Source organism: Acinonyx jubatus, chromosome X, assembly GCF_027475565.1.
Source record: "Acinonyx jubatus isolate Ajub_Pintada_27869175 chromosome X, VMU_Ajub_asm_v1.0, whole genome shotgun sequence".
Taxonomy (NCBI): Eukaryota; Metazoa; Chordata; class Mammalia; order Carnivora; family Felidae; genus Acinonyx; species Acinonyx jubatus.
Window position 1 is genome coordinate 104,341,038 of NC_069389.1, and position 20,380 is coordinate 104,361,417.

The following is a 20,380-nucleotide window of genomic DNA, read 5'->3' on the forward strand; positions in this document are numbered from 1 at the left end:
AGATCACGGATCCATTTAGGTGGTTTCCTCCTCTATGAAGTGGTACTACCTTTTGCTTGTCCTAACCGCCCCATCTAATTTCCAACTCTTGCGGGCCTTGCCCTTGCTGCGTAAGGTCACTAGGAGCCATTGTAGGCTACGATTCCCTGAAGACAGAACCACTTTCTCTTCCACATCTTCCCTGCCCAGGAAGGAAACAAACCTGCCAGCAAAATACTGCCCTCCAGGATCTGATCCTGTGCCATGCACAACGTCCCGTCTGTTATGATACCATTGTGAACGTCGTCCAGTTCCAGTCCTGAGTACAGATGCAGTAATTCAGGGTAGGGTACCTGTTCCACGATCACAGCTGGGAACACCGAGGGGTCTTCCAGCTATGGACAAGATAGGAATCTGGTTTAAGGCTCACCTGCCTCTACCAGGAAGCCCTGCCAACAGAATCTGGCCCGTCTTGCAATTCCTAATTCTTGGACCCCTCAGGGCTGTCCTTTGTAGGATGACATTGTTCTGGGTCCAACCTCACTAGGTGATGCTTTGAGTGGATTCTTGATTAACAGAGATGGGTTAGCTCTGTACCACCTGCACTCAATCAAGGGCAAACAGTTTTTTTTTTTAATTTTTTTAAATGTTTATTTTGAGAGAGACAGAGCTGGGGAGGAGCAGAGAGAGAGAATCTCAAGCAGGCTCTGCACTTCCAGTGTAGAGCCCAACACGGGGCTCGATCCCATAAACTGTGAGATCATGACTTAAGCTGAAATCAAGAGTTGGACACTCAACCGACTGAGCCACCCAGGAGCCCCCAAGATCACGCAATTTTAATTGGTTGTAGTTCTGGGTTAATCCTTGGCCAGGGTTATGCTTGGTCTGTGAGAAGGGTTAGGCTCATTCTCAGGCCAGTGGGAAAGCATTAGTCAATGGCAAGGGTGAGGGACTCAGCCCATAGGGTTGGGTATCCAGGATTAGTGGCTCAGACTGTGGACATCTTAGGGCTCAGTCTCTGGCAATGAAGACAGAAGAACAGAGGCATTATATAGGTAGGAGGTTAGGGCCCAGTCCCTGTTAGGGTGGGAGAGAAGGTTCCAATTTCCAGCTTGATTTGTTGGGTGCATGAGGACACTGTTCATTGAAAGGGGGACCCAGAAGGAGGAGAAACAGTTTTTTGGAGAAAGATAGGGGAATAGTGTCTGGATATGGTACTTTGAAATATTTAACATGGAGATACCTATCAGGGAGTGAAAAATATGTGACCAAGGGTTCAAAAGAGTGGTCGCTAAATCCCTTAGAGTGGCTATAATCATCAGGATGAGAATTTGACCACTGGAGGACATAGTTGTTCTAAAATCAAACAAAGCTAAATGAAAAAGGAGTGTGATTGCAACTGTCTTTTTAAAATTTATGTATAGGGGCGCCTGGGTGGCTCAGTCATTAAGTGTCCAACCTCAGCTTAGGTCATGATCTCATAGTTTGTGAGTTCGAGCCCCACGTCAGGCTCTTTGCTGATAGCTCAGAACCTGGAGCCTGCTTCAGATTCTGTGTCTCCCTCTCTCTCTGCCCCTTTCCTGCTCACACTCTGTCTCTGTCTCAAAAATAAATAAACATTAAAACTTACGTATAGAAGGAATTATACCAGAATAATTATAATAATTATGTTTTTATTGTAGGACTTTGGGTGACTCTTTTCCTTTTCTTTCAAATTTTCTGTATTTTCCAAATTTTCATGGGACTTAATTCTTTCTTCATGAAAAGAGAATGAGAATGCTCAGTTATGCCTAATGTTCCTGAAGGATCCAGAAAAATAAAAATTGATAAAACGACTTTGGGTTTCACCACTGGGCAGTCACCGTGGCTAGAGCACTCTCAGGGGGGTGCTGGGGCCCCAAGGCACATTACAACAGATCTCAGAGAAGACGGACTGAGGCAGGCAGTTGGGTGTCAGGATGAAGGCCATGAGTTGAGAGCCGTCTGTCCAATAATGGTACTCACTAGCCATGGGTGACTATTTAAATGTAAATGTAAAATGTGTTCAAAAGTAAAAGTTCAGGGGCGCCTGGGTGGCTCAGTTGGTTAAGTGTCCGACTTCAACTTTGGCTCAGGTCATGCTCTCACAGGGTTCGTGAGTTTGAGCCCTGCATTGGACCCTCTGCTGTCAGCACTGAGCCTACTTCGGTTCGAATCCTCTGTCTTCCTCTGCTCCTCTCCTGTGTGCACTCTGTCTCTATCTCTGTCTCTGTCTCTTTCTCAAAAAAAGAAATAAACATTAGAAAAAAAGAATATCACCTTGAAAAAAAGTTCAGTCCATTAGTTGCATTAGTCATAGCTCAAGTGCTCCATAACCATATGTGATTAGTGGCCCCATACTGGACAGGGCAAATACAGAACACTTCTAGTACCTCAAAAAATTCCATTGGAGGGGCACCTGGGTGGCTCAGTGGGTTAAGCGTCTGACTCTTGGTTTTGGCTCAGGTCACGATCTCACGGTTTGTGAGTTCGAGCCCCACATCAGGCTCTGTGCTGACAGTGCGGAGCCTGCTTGGGATTCTCTCTCTCCCTCTCTCTCTGCCCCTCCCTGACTCGCTCTCTCTGTCTCTCTCTCAAAAATAAATAAATTTTAAAAATTCCATTGGATTGTCCTGATCTAGAGCCAGACTTCCTGGGTTTGAAACCAAGCTCAGCTACTTAGTAACAGTGGGACCTAGGGCAAGGTACCTAATCTTGCTGTACATCAGCTTCCTTACTTTATAAAATTGGGGTGGTCATATTAAACAACCCCACTGGGTGGTTTAAGCAGATCAATGTGCATAAAGCATGTACATCAGGGCCTGGTGTAGAGTAGGCTCTCATTAAATGTTTTAGGTATCAGGGACTTCTAGGAGACTAGTAATGCTTTATTTCTTCACATGGGTGGTGAGTTCATGAGTGTTCTTTTTATAGTTATTCCATATATATATGTGTGTGTGTATATATATATATATATGATTTATGTACTCTTTTGTATTAATGATACATTTTTAATAAAAATTGTTTCCTAACAAGAGGGAAAGAAAGGAGGTGAGAACCAAAGCACAGAGGGTGGAGACTATACTAATGAGCAGAAAGGAGCTAAGAAGGGTGGCCAATGGTTTGAGGTCTTGAAGGCAGGAGAGAAGAGATGAAGGATGGGTACGAGATAGTCCTGGAAAGAAGAGGGACACTTCTTTCTCCTGGGCCAGCAGGAAGGAAACAAGAATGGTGATGTTACTAATAAAAGGGGGAAAGGAGGGAAACTGAGGGTGTCCTTGGTTTTGAGCTTCTCTGTAGATTGGAGGAGAAGCTGTCTGCTGAGGGTGCAGGTGTGGGATTTGGATTGGGTGACTCAGTTGGTTAAGCGTCCAGCTCTTCATTTCGGCTCAGGTCATGATCTCATAGTTCGTGAGTTCGAGCCCCCCATCAGGTTCTGCACTAACAGTTCGGAGCCTGCTTGGGATTCTCTCTCTCTCTCTCTCTCTCTCTCTCTCTCTCTGTCCCTCCCCAGCTCATGCGCGCTCTCTCTCTCTCTCAAAATAAATAAATAAACATTTTAAAAAAGAACAGTAACAGTTGCTGAGCAGATCAGAAACAAGAAAAAAATGACCAGTAGTATTGAGAACTCATGTTTGGTTAGATTTTTCTTCCCTTCTCTTCCCATGATGCCTTCCACAAGGCTAGGCACACCACAGGTGTTGCATAAAACTGAGCAACTTTAGGTTAAGACCCAGCGGGACAGAAAGGACAATGTGCTCAAAGTCCACTAGGGGGCAGCCTTTGGTAAGCCGCCAGAAGTCCGACAAAGTTTTCTGTCCTCACAAGGATTTAGCGTAGAGCATCAGTATTAGGCTGCGGTGCCCTTAGAGATAATCCAACTGGATCTCCTCTTGGTGAAGATGGGGAGAGGGCAGCCAGATAGGGTAGAAGACAGGACTTGCCCACGTGTAACTGTGGCCAAACTGGGATTGGAACCCAGGACCCCTGACTTAATCTTCTGTTCCTTCTACTGTACCTGGCTGCCTCTTCTCCAGTTTCTGGAAGGAGAGGAGTAGGTAGCAATGGGTGTGCCAGGACACCCTCCAATGAGTACAGCTAAGTGCACGGAAAAAGTGCTCCCTTGGCCCCAGTACAGAGCAAGATATGGAGCAGTGGGGACCTAAGTGCCAGAATTCTGTCCTAGTTTTCAACTTTCCCCCACCAGAAAGCCCCATTTCCAGAGCTGAATCCTCAGACTAAGGCTGAAAAGATGATTATGGAAGGGCCCATCGGCTATACTAGAGACAGGTGTCTGAAGGGGGTGGGGGGCTGGTCTTTGCCCATGGGTCCAGCTGGCAGTGCTCACCCTCGCTATGTGTCTGTCCCAGCAGCTTTCTCATTGTGACACTGCGGGAGAAGGGAAGGGGACAGGAATGCACGTGAGGGCCCAGGTATACCTGTGCATTCAGGCCACATTGCTGACTGGCTGACACCATGCTGACCGCATGGCTGACTTGGTGACTGCACGTGCCCCAGAACTGCACACGGGCACCTGGCTCACGAAATGACCACCCAATGACTACTGACGGCCGTATGAGTGACAAGCTGGTGCACAGTCTGGCTGGTATGCAGGGCCAGTCGCCTGGACCTAGTAGGTGCTTGATCAACATTTGCTGACTGGCTAGCCGGATGGCTACCTGACTTGCCGTCTGCCTGCCAGTGTGTGTCTCTCTGATCGTCCGCCTGGGTGACCAGGCTCTGTTCTCTGGGGCCATACCTGGTGAATATCATCCATCCCGTTGCTTGCAAACTCAAAGATCAGGTCACTGGGCTGCAGGGTAATAGCCATGCTGTCTTCTCAGAGAGCCGAAAGCAGGGTTCACTGGGCCCTCTGGAGCTGTGGGGGTTTCTTGACGAACAGATGCTGTTCAGGTACTTTGGAGCTTAGAGCCTACAGCCCAAACCACAGGGAGATAGGGGGTGTAGAGAGCTGGAGTAGGTGGTGGCCTAAGCCAGGTTCAAGGCTGCATGCTGGGTTGGGCCAACCGCAGGAGTGACCTGTGGAGAAGGGAATCACAGGGTCAGTGAATCGGTCACCTTCCTTGAGCTTTGTCCCCACGACAGGACAGCCGACAGCCAGTCGAACCAGAGGGACCAAGGAGGCTTGCCAAAAGGGGAGGACAATGGGAGAAGAAAGGGGAAGAAGAAAGGAGGCAAGTAAAAAATGAAGGAAAAAGATGAAGTTAACTGAGTTACCTCCAGTGGGAAGTGGCTGAGCCTCAGTGTCAGTCTAGGTCACCAGCATCTGCACCTGAGCTGGCCCTAAAGACACACAGCCTCCCTCCCTTCTCTCCTGCCTCCTCTGGAGAAGGTGACAGATAGAGGGACTTTGGGCTCTCTCCACCCCAAAGATTAATCCCCAGGGTGTGGCCACAAGGGAAATCAGGGCACCCCATCTGGCCTTATAGATGGCGCAGCAGCATGAAGAATCCTTAAAAGCCCCTTGACTTGGAAAGAATCGTGTGTTCAGGGGTGTGGGAAGCGACACATGGCTGTACCAGGTGCTCTTTCAGACTCTGCCTGGTTCGGTCTACCTCAAAAGTGGGGGCACTTAGCTCTGAAGGGCAGAGTCTAGAGAGGAAGAAATGTCTCTCAGTGGGGGTTGTGTTGTGAGAGCCAGCAGCTCTCCAGGAGGGGAGTCTTGGTCTCAGCCACACCCCGACGGCCCGAGACAGGCGGGGCACATGCCCTGTGCACTTATCGCTGCCCTGACACCGCTGCCGCCCACTGGAGAGGATGGCTTCTGAGCCTCGGGGAGGGGTGGGGGGTGTCCCTGCTCTTGCTTCAGCTTTGCTTTCAGTTTCAAGACTGAACTCTCACCCTGGGAACTTGTGAGGAGAGCCCCAGCTTGCGGAGGGGCCCACAGAACCTTCCCCATCCTGCAGGGCCGGCTCAGGACCTCCCCCCCTTTTCCAGGAAACCTGTCTGCTGCAGCCCGCATGTCTCTCCTCTCCCGGGTGCCCGGTGCCTCTGGAGCTCACAGTATGCAACCTCAGGCGCACACACGCCACCCAGGGCCATGCTTGCTGCTCTTCTACGTGTGGTCTGCGGCGGCACCCAGGCTTACCTCCCAAAGCCTAGCTCCTGCTGCCATGGCCCTCCTGCCAGCCTGCTCTGCTCCTCTGCTCTCGAGCACGTGGGCTTTTACACCTCCAGGTACCACATCTTTGACCCTTAGGGTTGATTTTAATGGTACCCTTGCGTGTGCGTGCGCGCGATGGGTGTACAAACAGCCCGGTTCAACCACCAGCGCCTGAAGAACTGGGTCCATGCACCATAGTCCGAGAGACACATTTGACTCCTACCTCCTGGACACACCTTTGGTAGTGTCGGGGTGGCAGAACCTTCTCCTGGCCCAGAAAGAAATGAGGAACTTCGGAGAGGGGCAAAGGGGAGGAAAGGGAGGAGGACCATGGGTGACCTCTCTGATGACCGCTCTCCCCCACAGAAGACACCCAGGCCTCTCCCACTTCCTTTCCGTTAGCCCACAGGGTTGGCTCCGCCCACTCTCCACCCCAGCCCTCACCCCACCCCCCACCCCCGCACCTTTCCACCCACCCTTAACAAAAAACTTCCAGAAGTCACTCAACTCAACCTGGCAGGTCTGAGTTTCCCTTTGGCTAAGGAGACAGCCCTGCGAGGACGAAGAGGAGGCCCTGGGGAAAACACAGTTCCACCCCTCCCGCCCTCACCCTACCCCCACCGGGCCCTGCCTGTGACCCTGTCTCCAGTGGCCTGCCCGAGAAGCCTCCCAGGGCCATTTATGCTTGGAAGGTCTGTCTCCTGTAGCCAAAGCGCCCCAAGGCTCGCATTCCGCAGCTCCCCGCCCTCCCTCAGGCCGGCTGTCTGCCCCCAGGAAGCATTCTCATACTAATCAAATGAAAGGGATCACTTTCACCTAATCCCACTTTGTCTAAACACGAAACTCTGGTGTCTGCTCCCTCTCCCCGCAACAAGGTCATTCCGCGGCAGCCCTTCCCTTCAGGTTTGCTCATTGCTTTGGCCTCTGTTGACAGATCAGCACTTCTTGTTTGCGAGTTCACTGTTGCTCGCTGCCTGCAGACCTTCCCTGTACCTTTCTCACCTCCCCCATTAGGCAGTGGCTTCCTTGAGGGCAGGGGCAACTGTGTTGGTCATCAGTGAAACGTTACCAAGCTGCACTGTGCTTGGCATGTGGCAGACACTCAATTTATGTTTGCAGAACAAACACATGAATGAATTAACGAACCAACGAACGAATGAATGATACTGGTCAGTCAGTACCAGTGAGGTGTGTTTTCTGGGCAAGAAGTATATCCGTGTGTCCATTGTTTTTGGGGTAAGAGAGAGATGTGTGCTCTGGTCTGTGTTACATCTGGGTGTTTGTGCACTGTAATTTACAATGGGAGTTCTCACTGTGGGTGTGCACGCACACCATGGACTTACTTGTGTGCAGGGTGTGCGCACATGTCCCAAGCATGGGGATGTGTGCATGAGACGCTCTGTGGACCGGCAGAGCCACAAACTCAGTGGTGGGTCCCTCCTCCTCCAGTCCCGCCTTCGCAGAATGACAATGACAGACCGAGCTATGGCCACCGCCGCTGCTCCCTCCTGCCGCTTCCCAGGAAGAGAGCTAGCAGCAGAATATGTATGTGGCTCATGGGTTCTTGGGGTGAGTCCACCAAGGTCCACTGTGCTAAGGAGGTGGCGGGAGAGGGAAGACAGCACCGCACTGTACTGGATGGGATCCTTAGCCATCTGTGCAAAGAGAGGTTTGAAAGAAGAGGCTAATGTAAGTGCACTCTTTAAGTGTCCACACGTCTAAGGATCTAAATTCAGGACTGGGTTGGTGCAGGTTCTGCTGACCCAGGACTGTGAGAATTTCAAGGCTGCAGGACCCAGCACCCAAGGCTGATCCTGGTGTCTTGTTCTGCCCAAGCTCCAGCCTAAAGCTAGTAAGGTGAAGGAGTGTGGGCGGGGTGGAGGGAGGAAGTAGCTGTCCTACTTTTTTGGTCAAGGCTAAGAAAACTCCCTTCCCAGCCCCACCATGGAACCTTCTCCACCATAAAGTTTTGCCCTTTGCCCCTCCCCCATCAGATGTTTGAGGATTTGAAAGTGAGAGGTGGGGAGAAGCTCATTTGCATGCTCACTCACTCTCCCCAGCAGAGGAGTGACCCCCCCCCCCCAGTCCCTCAAAATAACCTCCCTCTCCCAGGAACCTGAAACCAAAAAAAAAAAAAAAAAAAAACCACCACCACAGAAGGCCCGCCCGGCTGGAGGCCAGGGAGGCCTGACAGGCCCACACCAGGGGGCTCTCCTCCCTGGTGTCCTTTCAGCTCTTCCAGGGCCTAGAGCCCTGGACGCTGCCTTTACGGTGAGTGGGTGAGTGGGGCGCTAGGTGGGTATGCAGCACAGACACCCAGCTTGAGTAAGAGATGGGCCTGGGAAGTTTTCCACCCGCCCTGTCATCATACAGATCACAGCTGGCTCCAGTCAGAGTCTGCTCCCAGGGTGGCAAGAGCTCCACTCCCTTCACTCCCCTGGAGGCCACTGCAGGATCCTTGGCTCCCAGGACCTTGTCCTACTTGCACTGAAAGCAAAGCGTCTGGAGAGCATATGGCTCCGGACACCGTGTGTGAGGAAGTGAGTGAGCCTGTGCCACAGGAGGGAGCAAGCAAGCGAGGGCGCCTACATCCCCAGCCTGCAAATGCACACCTCTGGCTCACTGTGGTTCTGACTGCATTTCAAAACCAAAATAGCAAAATAGAAGTGGTTTGGGCTGCTCCTGCGTCATCACAGCTGGGCCCCCTTCAGAAGTACAGACCCTTTCTGGGGCTGTCACTGGAGCGCAGTCAAGCAGTGTCCAGCACCCACCCATCTGGGCCTCCTCTGCATACAGGAAGCAGCCCCTATGTAAAAGCCACATCCACAGTCTCTGTGGAGTGAGTTTAAATCTACACCGGTTCAGCCACTGGCTCTCACAAAATCGCTAGTAACACCCGTGGCATTTTCACGCAGGCCAGGAAACATGGGGGCCAGATGGTCAGCCAGGCCACAAAGCAGAGTTCTCCTTCTCCAGTTCCTCATCCTCTCGGAGCCAGCCCTCACTCCTGAAATACCCAGCCCTCCATGAAACCTTTCTGGAATTCTCTGGAAAGGAAGTGACAATTTCCTTCATGCCATTTCCCACTCCCTCAGCGCCCCTCCCCCACAACCACAAACAAAATGGAAACTACCCAGGAACAGCTGTACCCTCTACTTAAAAACAGCCCCTCCTCTGGCTAATAGTCATCCAGAAGCAAATTTGCATGCTGCACCATGTGACCAATGGTGTGTACTTAAGAGACAGAGGGCCAGAACCAGGGGTCCAGTCTGTAGCCTTGGACAGAGCCGAAGTAACCGGTCTGTGGGATACCCCCTACAACCTTGACCCTGATCTTCAAGCCAAATCCTCCTCCTTGAGCAAATGCGCAGTGAAGGGGCCCCAGCCACAACTATTTTGTCAGCTCCTTCTCCTCCATTCCTTTCTTTTCACCACCCCTTATGAGATGAAATCAGGAAGAGGAGGAAAAACATAAAGGTTTTGCAAGCTCTGTTGGTTGGGGTTTCTCTTTGCTTATTTACAAGAAACCCAGTTTCCTTCCTTGGCCCACGGTCACTGCTTGCTTCCAGCATAGGGCTTGCCACAACTCCGATGGTGAGGGAGGCCCAGAGCTCATCTCCAACTGCCCTTATCCTTTATCTGCTCTACTTTTGATTCTACCTTCCCAGGCCCTGAGCTGTCCCAGTGGAGGGGCGATTAGGGCTGCAGGAGATGGTAGGTCCCCTCTTTCTCCAGAAGACCCATAAGCTCACCCATGGTGTGTGCCGCCCAGGTTCCGAGGAGGAGGGAAGCCCTCATCTGGCTGTATCCCAACCCGACCTGAGACCCCAGAAAAGGCAGCCATCTTTCTGGGCTGTGGCTTCTGTCATCCTTATTGAGGGTGAGGGCTAAGGGTAATCCAGGTTTAGCAGATGCTCACTAGGGAGTCTTGGGTGAATGAAGATGGTGGTGGGAAAGCACTTTGGAAATTAAAAAACACTCATCCAGATGATGAGTTTCAGGTGAACCCCAGAGAGCAAATGGGGCTTGGGGCCCCATTAAGGCCCCAGAAGTCCCCCATTGGCTCAAGAACATAGACAACTGGAGACTTCCAGTTGTTGGCTTGAAGGGGCAGGCCCCTCACTGGGGTTGGGGGTCCCCGCAGGCAGGGGCAGGTTGCTCTGGTTGAAGCAGTGCTCCCAGGCCCCTGTCCTAGCTGCCTTCACCCCACCCCAACACTTTCGGTTGTGGTTATGTGGCAAGAAAGGCTCTACAGAAGCCCCAGTAGGGGAGCAGGGTCAGGGGGAAGGGTTACTGACGGAACCTATTTCCCCAGCAGCGCTGACTCCCAGGGGCCTTGCCTGAGAAAGCCAAAAGAGCACCCCCTGGAGGTGCCTGCGGCCACCACACCCTCATCTCTACCACTCCAGGGGCCTCACCAAGAGAGTCACTAAGCTCTTCTGGGAAATGAGGGACAGGCCAATGACAAGGAGAACACACAACAGGAAAGAAGGCAAAGTCGAGTCCAGAGCAGCTACTGAATGAACCCCAGTTCGGTGGGCTGCCAGCCACAGCCTAGGAGGGGACCCCAGAAGTCCCTGCAGATCATAAGGGAGAAGATCCAGCTTTGCCTTGGGGTTTAGTCAGGTGATCTTCCTCCTCTGTGAAATGGGGGCACCGTCCCTAGCTCAAAGAGTTGTTATGCAAGGCCAGTGAGTTCATGTGGGTGAAAACTTTGTTATGTCCCAAACGTGTTTTTCAATTTCCTGGTGTGATTGGTGTCTTTTTGGCTACAGTCACTCATCAAACATTTGGCATATCTTTGCCTGGATGGACAGGAAGACAGGACATGGAGGTGGTGGGATGAGATGAAGGCAAGGGAGGACATAACCACAGCCATGAAACTCATGGGAAAGGGAGGAAACCAGCTTGACTGTGCGGGAGGGGGGTTGGCTGGGGGATCAGGGATATCAGTTGGATAAGGGCATAGGCCCAAGATCCACCAGGTGGTGGGATTGGGATTTGAACTTGATATACACAGCGACTGGGAGTTCCTGGAGATTCTTGAGCAAGGCAGGGCATAAAGCAAGCAGTTCTTTAGGTAGGTCCCTTTGGTATGAGTGTAGGAGTGGAGTGGATGGAAGGAGATCTGGTGGGGCAGCTGGAACCCAGGAGGCGAAGCCCAAGGCCACTCCAAGGGAATAAAATGACAGATTGTGGGGTAAGACAGTAGTTGTGGGGACCCCAAGATGTGGAGCCTGCGGTAAAGAATGTTAAAAGATATGAAGTGATTGGGACAGGAAAGATGGCAGGAGAATGAACTCAACTTGGGCAGTTTGAAATTGGGATCATCTTGAAAAAAAACCCAGATGGAAAAAAAGAGGACGTGGACATTTTGCGCGCGCGCGTGCACACACACACACACACACACACACACACACACACAGCATCAGCAGGAGGGACCGCTACAGGCCTTCAGTGGCCAAAGGAGCAGGCCTGGCCTGGTGAGGCTGGCAAGCCAGACACAGTCCCATTGCAGAAAGTGGCCTGCGATGAATGAAAGGCAGCTTCAAACGGCACACACCCCACCTCTGCCTAGGAAGGCCTGCTTATTTCCATAGGTGGGGTAACAGAAACACTGACCAGAGACTAATTAAATTTATTAGTGGGTTTTCTAGAAGCTGGGGCAATCTGTGGCTCGGCACCAACAGGATATTAAGTCAGATAACTTTTATTGAAGGGACAATGTTCTTTCTCAAAGCCCCTGCCAGCGCGTGCCCTAGAAACTAAAGTGGAGGCTCCTTGCTCAGATCTGGGACTACCCCAGGCAGGAGGGGCTGGGCTGGGTTCGCTGCCTGTTTGGCGGGGGGAGGGGGTCCCTTTCAAGTGCCCCATTCCCCCACAGGCCACTTCCCAGGCCAGCAAAAGCAAAGGGAAGTCCGGTGTTGCCTGCACAGAGGGGAGGGTGCAAGGCTGAGGTAGAAAGACAGCCTATTGGGGTGCAGGCAAATAGGGAGGGCAGCTTCAGTTCTGATGTCACCGTGAAACCCTGGGGTTCCTCCTTCCCCCTCACCTACACTACTCAAAACCTCTTCATGACTCAGAGTCCCACGATATCAAAGTAAAAAGGGGCCTGAAAGATCATGGCATCTATCCCTCGTGTCATCCAACTAGAGACAACAAGTTCCCGAGGGAAGAGAAATGACTTGCTCAAGGTCACACAGCCAGTCATTATGACTCCCAGGTGACCTTTCTTCCTCTCCTCCTCATTGTCTCTCAGCATCCTCAGTAAAGCCAACCCTTTCCTCTGGTGAGACCAGACAGCGGCCAGAGCCCCAGGGCTGGCAAATAACAATGAGGCCACACGTGTGCAGAACACATTTAACTTTTGCAGCAACTTCCCCACCTTCAGGCCTTTGCTCACACTGTGCCCTGGGTTTGATAGGCCCTTCCCCAATTTCTGCAGCCCTAATTCCCACATAGTATTCAAGATCTGAAGCAAATGTCACCTCCTTTTCATAGCCTCACCTGCTTCCTCCCCACCAAGTACATTCTCTCCTCCTCCTCCTCCTCCTCCTCTTCCTCCTCTCAACACCTGAGCTTGACTTCTTAGACCACAGTATGGGTTGGCAAACTATGGCCCATGTGCCAAGTCCAGCCTATCATCTGTTTGGTATGGCCCATGAGCTAAGAATGGCTTTTACATGTTTTAATGATTTGGACAAAAATAAACAGAAGAATAATATTTCATGCCATGTGAGAATTACACAAAGGTCAAATTTCAGTGTCCACAAATAAAGGTTTATTGGAATGCAGCTATGCTCACTCGTTTACGTGTTGTCTGTGGCTGCTTTTGCATTGTAAGTTGAGTTGTGACAAGAGTTCATATAGGCCACAAAGCCTAAAATATTTACTATCTATCCTTTGCAGGAAAAGTTTACTGGCTCCTGGACTAAAGGCTTCACTCACCTTCAGTGTGAAGAGGTTAAGTTCATTTCTGAGAAGAATGTCACAGAGCACTCAGAAGGCACCAGGAGGGAGGTGTGGAACACCAAATACAAACTCGGCAGGTTGTCATCAGAAAGAAAATCCTGGCCCTGTCTCTGCCCATGGTGTGACCTTGGGCAAGTCACTTCTGCTTTGTGGGACTGTTTCCTCAGCTGCACAATGAGGGGGTTGGACTGGAAAGTCAAAGCCCTTTCTAGCCCTATGATTTAGAGTCAGCAATCTGTTGCATTTCCAACTCATGCAGTTTTGTGCAGGCAGTCTTGATCATTTTCTCTCAGAATAAGAGCTTACAGAAGGTTCCCCTGCCCAGCTGTGGTTTTCCGCTGCCACTGTGGGCCCCCCTCACCCCATATTCACCTGCCCCGCCCCACCCTTCCCTTCTAGCTGACCTGACTGCCCTTCTCCCTGAATTCCTCTCCCATCAAAATAGAAATGGCTTCCTCTGAGAGCCCCCCACCCCTCCAATCCGGTGGGCCAGGAGTATCCATTTTTTGTGGGGGGAGAGGCAGGGAAAGAAGGGCTCTCAGCTCTCCCCAGCCTCTCAGGGCCCACAGCAGACAGGCAGTGAAGCAGGGGATAGGGCCAGCTCTCACCGCACCCTTACTCTGCCAGAGGAAACAGCCCCTCTCTGCCACTTCCTGTCCCAGGGGTTTGAGCAGTTTCCCCTTCAGGGCCTGTGGGGCCCTCCCGGCCCCGCCCCTGCCCCACACAGGTCAGAAAGTGCAGAGAAGGGAGGGGCCCTGCGGGTGAGGGGGGAGGATCCCTCACAGGAAGGCTGAGGAGACAGCTGTCTACACAAGGGGACACCCCAGCAGCTCCACTGCCAGCCTGCTAGAGCTGGGGGCATGGGGACTGGGAGGGAGTAGGAGCTGTCTCTGCACACCCTCTCTGGTTAGTGGATGAGTAGAAGTGAGTTTATCACTTTACCTAGCTATCACCTTGAGGGGGCGGGTGCAGAATGAGCCAGGCCTTGGAGGATTGGATAAAAGACTCGACTGTATGCTCAGGTCAATGTCCACCTGGAGCTGATCCTCAGCCCCAGGTGGCTTGGGATGGAGCTATGGGCTGAAGCAAGAGCCTGGGGAAAACAGGCCGACAACAGGGGTTAATTGGGAGGAGCAGGTGACAGGGAAATCAATGCCACTTCACAACTTTGCATAATTTTGTCCCTAGCACCAGTGGACAGAGACAACAATGGAGAGCAAAGTACAGTAACATGTGGGCCAAGGGTAGCAGCATTTTCTGGGTGATAGAACAGGAAGCTATCACATTCCATACCTGCTACTGACTTGGTTTTTTTCTTTTTTTTAAGTTTATTTATTTTGAGAGAGAGAGAGAGGCTGAGAGAGGGAGAGACAGAATTCCAAGCAGGCTCTGCATTGTCAGCACAGAGCCTGATGCAGGGCTTGATCTCATGATCTGTGAGATCATGACCTGAGCTGAATTAAGAGTTGGATGCTAAACCAACTGAGCCACCCAGGCGCCCCATACCTGCTACTGATTTGCTGCGGTGACTTCCACTTGTAAATACCTCCCAGTTGCCCTTGCAAGGTGGGGCTTCCAGAACTGGGGTGATGTGCCTGTGAGGTATCCTGCAGGCATGTGACCAGCTCTGCCAGGCCCTTCCAAAGCAGTGGGTCAGAGAAGCAGTGGAAGCCTGAGGCCCTGGACCTCTGCCCAGTTGCCAGTGCTCCTGGGGACAGGTTAGAAGTACGTGATGATGGTTCTAGAAGCCTTGACGCCTGGGATGGGGGGCTCATAGTGGATAGATACAATCACTTTGGTCCCCCCATATTAATATTGTCCCATGAGGTCCGAGGTGAGAGAAGTTAAGGGGACTCCTACACGTGATGGTACTGGGTGAGCTGACAAAAAATGGATGGGAAGATGGTCTTGACACCTCTCTCAGTTCTGAGATTTTTTTCTCAGCTCTTGCGACTTTGGCCAAGATCCCTGCCCAGCCAGGCTGCCTGTCAAGAGAACAAAGTCTCTCTTTTCCCTCTCCCTCCACACACCCCAGGGCAAATAGGCCCCAGTGCCCCAGTGATAGGGCCCCACACAAACTTGCTTCTCCACCCCCAGCTGCACAGCTGGTATGGGGGACGCTAAGGAAGCCTTGGAGACAACATCTGGATGAGCACCTGGGCTTCTGCCAGCCCCTCCCTACGTCTGCAGTGCAAACCCAGGGCCAGGGCTTGGTTACAAGCCCAACTCAAAGCTGGTGGCACGTGTTTGGAAAGCACATCTAGACTGGAAGGAGGGGGTGGAAGCACTTGAGAGCAATGCCAACTCAGGGCAAATGCTTGCGGGGCTGGCACAGATCTGAACTATCGCCGGCTGGGATGGCAGGTGTGGCCACTGTGGTCTCACCATGGGCCCGTTGCGGGAGGAGCAGAGGGGTGTGGTACTTGTTTAAACGTGGGTAAGATTTTCTTTTTTGCCCTCTGATATCACTTGAAGTTGTTCGTCTGCATCTGGGGAAAGGGGCCAAACAGTAAAACTTACAGGGTGACAGGGTGGAGCGTAGGGAAGGTGGCAGGGATTTACATTTATTGGGTACGAGCTGTAGGGTTGGTGTTGTGCCAGGCACTTTACATAGCCTATCTCCTTTCATTCTTAACAACATCCTTACAATGTAGCTAGTCAGTGGCAGAGCTGGGGTTTGAACCTAGGTTGACTTCCAACTACTACACTCTCTTAACATTGTTTTCAGTGAACTCTTTTTTGGTAATAATAGTATTTTAATAGTTTTATTTTATTTTATTTTTTTAAATTTATTTTGAGAGAGAAAGCGTGAGCATGTGTGCAAGTGGGGGAGGAGCTGCGAGAGGGGTGGGGGCAGGGGAGAGAGAATCCCAAGCAGACTCCACATTGTCAGTTCTGAGCCCAGCACAGGGCTGAACTCACCAACCGCAGAACCATGACCTGAGCCAAAGTCAGACGCTTAACCCACTGAGCCACCCCAGTGTCCCTTAATAGTTCAGTTTTAAAAACAGCAAAAGTGAGGCTCAGAAAGGACTAGGTAACATGACCAAGGTCACACTTCCCATCAAAAATGGAGGCAGACCTTTTTTCAGGCAGCAGGGATGATGGCGGACATTCAGACAGAGAGTGCCTATCAAAAAAGCAGCTGACCATCTTTCAAAATAGGAAGAGGGTCCTGCTTGGAGACTCTGGAAAAAAGAAGCTCCCACAATATGACAAACACACTGGTCTGGGTTTCAAGACGCTCAAGGCCTTTAAGGGCACCTATACGGACAAGAAGTTACCCTTCACTGGTAATGTCTCTGAGGGCAGATTGTATCTGGTGTGGTGGCCAAGATGAAGACGCAGAAGACCACTGTCATCCACCAAGACTACTTCCACTACATCTGAAAATACAACTGCTTCGAGAAATGCCACAAGAACATGTCTGTACACCTATCCCATTTCAGGGACCTCCAGATTGGTAACAGTGTCACAGTGGGTGGCTGCCAGCCCTTGAGTAAGACTGAGCACTTCAAATGCTTAAGGTCAGCAAGGCTGCCAGCAAAAAGCAACTCCAGAAATTCTGAGACTAGATATCTGCTCATACCTCTAAACAAAATAAAGTGACTTTCCTAAGCAGATTAAAAAAAGAAAAGAAAAGAAGGGGCGCCTGGGTGGCTCAGTCGGTTAAGCGTCTGACTTCGGCTCAGGTCATGATCTCACAGTCCGTGAGTTCAAGCCCTGCGTCGGGCTCTGTGCTGACAGCTCAGAGCCTGGAGCCTGCCTCGGATTCTGTGTCTCCCTCTCTCTCTGCCCCTCCCCCGCTCATGCTCTGTCTCTCTCTCTCTCTCAAAAATGAATAAATGTTAAAAAAAAATAAAAAAGAAAAAAGAAGAAGAGAGGCAGAACTCAAACCCAGGCCTGTGTGCCCTTGATCTCAAAGCCTGCGCCTTTCCCACTGTCCCATGCTGGTGATCATTTGCTTAGATCCCTAGCCCAAGGTTTGCTCACAACACCCAACTTTGAATGCTCAGAACCTCTGTGATGCCCCTTCAACAAAAGCTTCCCAGGTCTGTGACCCATCCCCCTCAGGGTCTCAGTCTGAAGCAAAGCTCCATCTAATAAGTGAATTCTAACTTTCTGGGCCAAGTCTGCACCAAAATAGTTACAACTTGAGCTCCTGTGGCCAGATATGGAGGAAGGGTACATGGAATAGGAGGCTTCCAGCTCTGTTGATGAAGGAGGCCGTCTCTATTCCTGTACCTCAAAGGGCCTACTGTTGTCAGAGAGTTCCTGGATCCAGACCTGTAGTGATCATGTCATGGTCCCTGCCTCATAAATATACACTTGCTCTCAGCTTACACATAATGTAAGTCTGGGTTCCTATCTCAGGGTGTTGATTCATTCACATGTTTATTCAAACATTTATGGGAAGTCAATCCTGAGTACCTCATAGACGGCAGGCCCATGGCCAGGGACTTAACACCAGGCCCACCCTATTCTTTTCTATGGTAGGGTCTGTTCATTTTTTTAAATTTTATTTGAGAGAGAGAGAGAGAGACAGAGAGAGAAAGAGAAAAAGAGAGAGAGAGTATGTGTGTTGTGTGTGTATGTGTGTGTGTGTGTGTGTGCGCACACACACACACATGAGCAGGGGAGGGGCAGAGAAAGAGAGGGAAACAGAGACTCCCAAGCAGGCTCTGGGCCGTCAGCCTTGAGCCCGATGCAGGGCTCAATCCCATAACCCTGGGATCATACCCTGAGCCGAAATCAAGAGTCAGATGCTCCACCAACTGAGCCACCCAGGTGCACCTGGTACCGTCTCTTCATCTCTAAGTTCCCAGTAAGCTGGGTTAGCCCATATGCCTAAATAATATTGCTGGGTTTTTCTCCCCAAAATACATCTATAACAGGGGCGCCTGGGTGGCTCAGTCGGTTGGGCGGCCGACTTCGGCTCAGGTCATGATCTCGCGGTCAGTGGGTTCGAGCCCCGCATCGGGCTCTGTGCTGACAGCTCAGAGCCTGGAGCCGGTTTCGGATTCTGTGTCTCCCTCTCTCTGACCCTCCCCTGTTCATGCTCTGTCTCTCTCTGTCTCAAAAATAAATAAACGTTAAAAAAATTAAAAAAAAATACATCTATAACAAATATCTCTCCATAACTGAGGCCCAGAGGTTGGCAGGAAATGGGAAGTGATTGCTAATGGGTATAGAGTCTCTTTATGATGAAAATCTTCTATAATGGATTGTGGTGATGGATACAACCCTGTGAGTATACCAAAAGCCACCGAACTATATACTTTGAGTGTATAATTGAGTGAACTGTATGGCATTGAACTAAATCAAATTAAACTGTTATTTAAAACAAACAAGCAAACAAAAATGAGGCCCAGAGAGTGGCAGCAGTTCACTCAAGACCATGTGCAAGTTGCCAGAGCAGCTCAGGCCAGACTCCAGGTCTTCTGATTTCTGATTTTGAGGCTCTTGCCTTCTATCAGAGTCCTCACAACCCTAAGCAAGGATAAATGCTGAGGTTCAGTGATTGTGCAAAGCTGGGCCAGCCTCATGCAGGAGGGCTGGTGGCTGGACCTTAAGCAATAAGGTAGGCAGTATAAAATGCTGTAGGCCAGGGACTTTCATTTAGGTCTGCCATGAGCATCACCAAGTGCCTGCCGCTCTCTGGACCCCACTGTCCCCATCTGTGAAGTGAAGTGAATGAGTTTGGTGGTCCCTTGCAAAAGGCTATACCAGCTCTGACCCTCTCAGGTTCTTTTTTTTTTTATTTAACTTTTTAATGTTTATTTATTTTTGAGAGAGAGAGAGAGGGAGACAGAGTGCAAGTGGGGAGGGACAGGAAGAGGGAGACACAGAATCTGAAGCAGGCTCCAGGCTCCGAGCTGTCAGCACAGAGCCCAATGCGGGGCTCGAACTCACAGACCGCGAGATCATGACCTGAGCTGAAGTCGGACGCTTAACTGACTGAGCCACCCAGGCGCCCGTTACCCTCCGAGGTTCTAATTATAAAGTACTGCAAGATGCAACAGAATGGCGTGTCAGATATGTGCTTCTTCTCCAAGAGCTGCAGTAGGTCTTGGACACAATTAGGTGTTCCAAGTGATGCCCTTCACTGATAGTGATGACCAAGACATTCCTGTGAGAGTCAGATTGTCTCAGACAATTCCACTGCTGAGTTTCTGCATGGGAGGTGGGTAGCTTGGTCCTGATTTCCCCCCCACCAGCAGTGTTAGGTGGGAGAATAAGCCATCCTAGAGACCCAATGATCATGTCCTTTGGAGATATCAGGCACCAGGTTCTTGGCCTGGTGCCCAGGCAGCCCCACCTTGTGCTGAGCTTGCCTCCTTGGTGGAGGGAGTGATTGCTGATGGTCTAGCCCCTGCTGGACAGGATGTTTCCACATCAAACCCCACTTCCTGCAGCTAGGCCTGGGCTCCGGTTCCCCCCTTCTCCTGCCATCTGGTCGCCTGCCCTCTGCCCCCTCCCCTTGCTGGGTGTTTACAGGCTGTCTTATCAGCCTGGGGAATCTGTGCCTCACCCAGTCGGCTGCCCCGCCCCGCCCAGCCCAGACAGTCTGCCCAGGGCCCTACCTGCCCGTGGTTTCGCCATTGCAGGCACACGAGTCTGGAACCCCCTTACATCCCTGGCAGGCAGGGGGTGTGGATGAAGTCTTGCTGCCTGCCAGAGTGAAACCTGAATATTCATAGTGCTTTATCCACCTTGCCCAAGCTGGGGGAGGGCAAGCATTCTTTGTATATTGTCATCATCTCTATCTGCAGGCTATGGGGACAGGAATGAGGTGCTTGGGTCACTGAGAAGGACAACTTTGGCCTGGAGGCCTTGACGGCTCTTCTGTTCTCCACCAAGAAGAGATGAGCACGGGCAACACCAGGCTCTGAGAGTACCCGCATGTTTTCTTTTTTCTAACTGAGGAGAACTGTAAACACTCCAAGCTAAAGGTGGGACAGAATGAGGGGTCATAGGCTGAACCCGGTGGAGGAAGGAAGGCTGGGGAATCTGTAGGTATGGCCTTAGCCAATCCATGCTGACATCAGAGTTTCATAAGGCCCACACTGTCTCCATCCTACCCTGGGATCTGCTCACCCACTAAAGGCTAAGATAAGGCCAGGGCTAACTAAGCACTGAGTAAGCCCAACAGCTTTCCCTGGGAACATAAGGGCTTAGATTCTTCCATCAAATAAGTTTGAACCAAGGAGGGGGACAGGGATGGGGACAGCAGGCAAATGAACAAGCTGCAGGTGATGGATATGCCTTCCAGAACTTTGGGCTAAG

At 51.2% G+C, this 20,380-nt stretch overlaps 1 protein-coding gene and 1 pseudogene across 4 annotated transcripts in view; one reads left to right on the plus strand and one right to left on the minus strand.

The window, feature by feature from the left end:
• ELF4 (E74 like ETS transcription factor 4) overlaps positions 1–20,380 on the minus strand; it is a 50,063-nt gene that overhangs the window by 9,888 nt on the left and 19,795 nt on the right. For all 4 annotated transcript variants that reach the window (XM_027054395.2, XM_053201685.1, XM_027054393.2 and 1 more), the window contains exons 2-3: positions 4,757–5,037; positions 203–374 (exon numbers count right to left, since the gene is read on the minus strand). In XM_027054395.2, coding sequence (XP_026910196.1) covers positions 203–374; positions 4,757–4,828 — 244 coding nt within the window. In that variant the 5' untranslated portion in view covers positions 4,829–5,037. The remainder of the gene's footprint in view (positions 1–202; positions 375–4,756; positions 5,038–20,380) is intronic.
• LOC106981583 (40S ribosomal protein S11-like) lies at positions 16,183–16,662 on the plus strand (annotated as a pseudogene).